Source organism: Hipposideros armiger, unplaced genomic scaffold (assembly GCF_001890085.2).
Source record: "Hipposideros armiger isolate ML-2016 unplaced genomic scaffold, ASM189008v1 scaffold_96, whole genome shotgun sequence".
Lineage (NCBI taxonomy): Eukaryota > Metazoa > Chordata > Mammalia > Chiroptera > Hipposideridae > Hipposideros > Hipposideros armiger.
The window spans coordinates 3,170,072-3,176,071 of record NW_017731446.1 but is presented as its reverse complement, the minus strand read 5'-3'; the positions used below and the strand labels follow the sequence as shown (position 1 = coordinate 3,176,071).

At 45.8% G+C, this 6,000-nt stretch overlaps 1 protein-coding gene across 7 annotated transcripts in view; it reads left to right on the top strand.

Moving 5' to 3' along the window:
- Window positions 1–6,000, top strand: part of PXYLP1 (2-phosphoxylose phosphatase 1) — a 72,481-nt gene that overhangs the window by 60,367 nt on the left and 6,114 nt on the right. For all 7 annotated transcript variants that reach the window (XM_019645978.1, XM_019645974.1, XM_019645975.1 and 4 more), the window contains one exon: window positions 5,287–5,426. In XM_019645978.1, the coding sequence (XP_019501523.1) occupies window positions 5,287–5,426 (140 nt within the window). The remainder of the gene's footprint in view (window positions 1–5,286; window positions 5,427–6,000) is intronic.

The window sequence follows — 6,000 nt, the reverse complement described above, 5'->3', positions numbered from 1 at the left end:
TGATCTGCCTCGCCTGGGAAGAGCGCAATGATGGTGCCAACTTGGGCCAGTGAAGCAACGTCCTCCACAACTAGACTGAAGAACAAAACGAAAGCAACTTGTCTGTTCCCCTTCCCCCAATTCCCCCAATAAAATAAAAATAAATAAATAAAATAAAAAAATAAAAAAGAAGTGGAAGTCGTTTTGGTACCATATTTGGTGGCATGAACCAGAAGAGGGCAGCCTGACTCAGCTTGGGGCAGAGAGGGAGGTAAGATGGTAGCAGGGAAGGCCACCAAGAGAAAGGGACCTACTGAGAAGGCAAGTAGCAGCTGATGATAAATAGTACCTGAACTGGTGAGACCTACCTGTGCAAAGGTGTGGGGAGGTAGACAGGTCAGCCCACAGCCTTGAGCATGGAGTGGAGAGATGGGTAAGGACTAGGTCACTGATGCTTTGACCGTCCAGCTAAGGCGTGTAGACTCGCAGCATGAAGGCAGCGAGGGAGCTGGGGAGTGAAGGGATGGAAGGATGAAGATCTCGGGCCGCCACGATGTGGAGGAGGGTTGGGGGCTGGTGGTGGTGTTTATAATATTGTGGAGATTGTGATCCAGGGGAAAGACTTCACACAGACTCAGAGCCCAGCTCCTTAAAGTGACCGACAAGGCCTCTGTGCTTCTCCTCCCCTTACCTGTCGGAGCTCACCTGCTGCTCTCACCCTCAGCCACACTGCTCCTGGCTCTCCTTCCCGCACGCAGGCACTCTGCCACCTCAAGGCTGTCATACTGACTATCGCATCTCCAGATGGCTATGCCCCAGATAGCTTCATAGCTAGCTCTCTCACTTCCTTCAAGTCTTTGCTCAGATGTCACCTTCTCAATAAGACGACTCAGAACACTCCAGTTCAAATTAAAATATACTTCTCCTTCCACCCAAGTCTCCTTACCCTGCTCTTCTTTTTGATAAATGCATCAATTCATAGCATCTTGTACCTTCTAACACACACACACACTTGCACACACACACACACACACACACACACACACACATAAACACACTCTCACACACACATGCACAGTGTGCATTGTATGTTACCTGTTTCCCCAGGCTCCAGGCTAGAATGTAAGTTCCCCAAGGGCAGTGATTTTTGTTTTTGTTCAATGCTGCTGTATCCCAAGTGCCTAGGACAGAGCCTGGTACATGGGAGGAGTACAACTAAATATTTGTTGAATGAGTAAATGATGGAGGCTGGAACTCAGAGAGTGGCAGCAGAGATGGAGAGAGGGGGTGGATCTGAAAGAGTTACAAGGTGGGATAGGTAGGACTTGGCGACAGGTTGGATGGGGGTAAGACAGAGAATGAGGATGGTACCCTGCTTTCTGATTGGGTGGTGCCCTTCCCCAGAATAGCCCAGAAGAAGGGAGATATGGGAGGAAAGTTATGAGGAAAGGTCACATCGCTAAGTTTGAGCTATTATGAGACACCCAAGTGATAATTTCTAGAAAATACTATAGGTCGTGTAGTTGTGGGCCCCGGGAGCTCTATCTTGCTGGATGATATGACTTGAGAGTTCAGCACGTGGATGGCAGTTGAAGCTGTGGGCTTAAGTGAACTCACAGACAGAGCCTATGGAGTGATGAGGGAGGGGCTGAAAACAGAGTCCTGGGTAACACCAACCTGCAATAGCACAGCAAGAAAGGAGGATCCCAGGAGGAGATGGTGAAGTTGCAAACAGGGAAGAAGGCAGGAGAATGATGTGAGACCTAAGGAAGGAAGGAGTGGCAGGAAGCAAGGAGGAGTGTCAAGCCAAAAGGTCCAGAAAGCTCAAGACTGACAAAAGGATATTGAGTTTATCTTTTTAGAATTTCATTTTATGAATAACATAAAATAATAAATTATTTAATTAGCACAAACTCTAAAAATCTGTGGTATGCACTCACCCAAGTTTCCAGCCACGTAAGCGTCTTTGAATTGTGTTTACTGACAACAGCGTGAGTGGTCTTATACCGCTTCTCTGCTTGTCTTAATGTTCCATGAAACTCAGTAACTGCTCCGATCATAGTTGGAGCACAATAAATCTTCTCATGGGTGTGCAGATTAGCCTCGGAGTTCTGTCTCAAGCTTTGTGGCATATAGAGGTATGAACAATGCATGTGAAAATGTAAACAAGAACTCTGAGTTGAATAGCTTGCAAGCTTAAGGCAGTAGGCTACGACATGAGGTTTTCCTGAAGAAAAATTCATTGTCATGGACATAACCATTTCTGTGTTAGTCAGAGTAAGGCTAGGCTGTTGTAACAAAGAGATCCAAGAATGCATTGCCTTAAATTAAAAAATCAGCCTCTTCCTTGTGTGAAGATCTGAGATGAGAGTTCCAGGTTGTAAGACTAGGCTCCGGGTTCCAGGTTCCTCCCACGTGTTGCTCCCACCATGCCCTGCGGATGTCCCCATGATGGAACCTGGGTTGCAGTCATGCCTGAATAGTGTCCAGAAGGAAGGAAGAAAGTGAAGGGGGCAGGCCTGTGATTCGAAAGCCTAAACCTGGAAGGGGCATACATCCTTCCAATCCATTGGTGAGCAGCTGGTCACATGGCTCTGCCTAATCACTAGGACGTCAGAAATAGGATCTAACCAATTTCCCAAGAAGAGAATAGATTTTAGTGTGCAACTATTAAAGAAGAAACAGAGCCGGACAGTAGGTAAAGCAGTAAAAACAGATTTTATTCAAGAACTAATACAGCAGGGGAAAAGAGACCTCAGTGTAGAACTGGACTCAATTCCAAATGTAGCATGGACAAGTCAGGATTTATAGCCAAGGAACAGGGTGGGGGTCTGTAGATGGAAAAGACATCAGGGGTGAGGAGTGTTCTGGCTAAACCAACTTGACAGGATTCTTGTGAAAGGCAGGTCAGGGTGATCAGATACCACCTGGTATGAGGAATTTGATCAGATATCAAGAATGGAAGATTTTGGCTAAACTGACTTAGCAGGACTTTTGCTGAAACTGGGTGATGCCAGTTCAGACATAAGTCCAAAGATTGAGGTCTAGTTGGAAAGAGGGTTCAGCGTAGGAGCCTCCCTAAAGTTTAGTCAAAGAGAATCTTTGTCACAGGTAGTAGCCTCACCCACAATGGCCTTTATTCTTAACATTTCCATCAAAAACTGGACATTTTAATGAACACTCTGGGACTTTGCCGTATTCATTGCTACAGATTATGGCAGGCTTGGACTTCAGGAAGCATCTAACGGCGGGGCGGGGGGGGCTTCCCAGTTGAACGCATCCATCGACTTTTTGGAGTATCTGCCATGTGCTAGGTACCCTCTTGGCTTTAGGGATGGGGCTGTGGACGAGACGAGCAGGACCTGGTCATTCAGATCTAGAACAGGCCCGGGGACTCGGGTTACGGGATCCTCTTCCTGTGAAAAAGATCCAGCCGTTTGTGTGCTGTTCCAGCAGTGAAGTTTTTCTTCATGGCTCTTCCTCCTGCCCTGCCCAAAACAAGTCTTCATGAGTACAGTTAAAAACGAACACACCATTAAGCAGTCAGATGCTCTGAAAACCTGGGACATCTCAGCAAACACTTCTAAGTAGTGAAATTTCATTTCTAAAATTGGCAGCAAAACTCTCCCAGAGCCTCAAAAATCACAGACCTGAAATAGCGGCCTGGAGCAGAATATTTGACTCCTGTTGATGGATAGCCTTTGTTTATGTGGATTCATATTGGCAGCCTCATTATCAGTCTGGAAATTTTATTCCCCAGTTTGCCAATATTTATGTGTTTTAGCCTCAGGAAAAAATAGCATACCCTCTGTTTTTATGCAAAGACAGGCTGCCCTACGGCAGCCCAAGGTGATTTATCAAACTCCACTGGATGTCTCATTTCAAAACACATTTTAAAAGATGGAGTATTTTTTTAGCTTTATGTTTTTGAAACATATTCAACCCATTTGGCAGCCATTTTTAAAGCATTGCCAACATTAATTGGGCTTTCAGACAGCAGGGGCCTGCCATTAGAACAATTTATCTTTGTTTCTTTTCATGCTTATTGAGTTTAGTTGGGAACTATTCTATCTGTCTACTTCCATTCCGCTGGAAAGTGCCTATACACTCATAGGTCATTTCATTATTCAAGGAAAAGGTGTATATATTTCTAAGTTTCATTTCATTATTCAGAGAAAATGTGTACACATTCGTAGGTCATTTCATTATTCAGGGAAATTGTATATTAGTGACTAGAAAGATAAATCTTGATTTACCACATTTGCTTCATGGCAGAAATATAAAAAATGTCAGCTCTCATAAACAAACTGTTTTTTAGCTATTTATGACCACCTGACATGAAATGACATACTGTCTGTGCAAAATGTATAGTGAACTGTAGAGAGCTATAAGATCTTGGTTATCTTAACCAGTTAATTTTTGTCAAAGGAGATTTTCCAGAGATCAGGTACATTAAGGATTAAGAGTTACCCAGGTGAAGGTTGGGGTAGGTTTTCTAAGAGGAAGAGACAGCGTGTGGAAAGTCTTGGAAACGTAAAGAATGAGGTATGTTGGGGGAACAGAAGTCAGTTAGTGGGCTACGAGTGGCCAGAGCACAGCAGTAGAGTGGAGAAGGCTGGGAAGCCCTGGGCCTTAGAATGAGTTGGGGCCCGAACAGATTGACAGACATGCGTGGCTCCTTCCAGGAGCAGCGATGTGGAAGACCAGTAACGAGTTGGGTTTCCTTTTAAGTCAATCTCTCTGGCTGTGGAAAGGCAAGATTAGAGGGGCAGGATGAGGGTGCGAGCAGGCCAACGAGGAGCCCATGCCATCCAGATGGAAGCTGCCTGAGCCAGCTCCCAGTTAGTGGCTGCAGGGATACAGGAGAGCAGGATGAGAAGGCCCCGGAAGACACATCTGCAGGACTGGGAGGCAGGTGGCCTGTGCAGGGGCAGGGGAGGGAGAAGCCGAGAACCCCCAGCCTATGTGTGTCTGCCTGGTGGGGGACCATGGCCTCCTAGAGAGGGAGACAGAAGGGGTGCAGATTGGGGAAGTGGTGATGGGGGGCAAAGTTGACCCCCACAGTGTCGAGAGTGATGGCCACTTCAGCAGAGGCGGGGGGCTCAGGCTGGCTTTAAGGAGTGGGGATTTTATGTTAGGCATCAGTGGTCAAGTGATAACAAAATGTGAATTTAAAAGTGATTGAACCAGTACCTATTATTTGGGGGGGAGGGCTCAACAAACTTGGGATTTTGCTTGCTGAAGCTGAAACCATGGTGGACTGTTTTAGAGCACGCTGACCACTAAATCTCTGTGTTGTCTCTTTAGGAAACCATATCACCCTAAACTGGAAACTTTCATCAGTCACATGTCAAAAGGATCCGGAGCCTCTTTCGAAAGCCCCTTACACACCCTGCCTCTTTACCCAAATCACCCACTCTGTGAGATGGGAGAGCTCACACAGACAGGTATGTGTGACAGCCTTTCACTCACGTACTCTCCCACCCACTCTTCCCTTTGGCACACATTTGGAGCAAATACTTCTGGGTAAGGAGCTGTGAGCTCACACGAGTAAATACGGACTGGCAGGCACCTCAAACAGCTCTTGAGTTCACCAAGGTGTCTAATTAAACATCTAATTTCTAAAAGTTAAAAAACTTGTCTCTTATTACAAAAGCAATATGTGTTCATGCAAGAAAAGTTAGGAAAGACAAGCAAAAGGAAGAAAAATGCAAAGCACCCATAATCCCACCAAAGAAATTAGTTATCTTTCTCCCTGTGCCCATGCATGTGCGTGCACACATGCACATACACGCACACGCACACACAGTGGTATCTTACTAAACACACTCTTTTGTAACCCACTTTCAGAGTAGGTTGGTGTGTTAACTGTGGGGTCACATTTGTGAGAAGAGAAGGAACTGGTGGTCCCCCCAAGAGGTTCCAGTTTCCTACTTCTTTAGTCTGGGACCTCAAAGGACCTTTGTTTGGTCACCATCCTTTTTGGAAGAATCAGGAGGACCTATTGGCCATGCTCTGTTT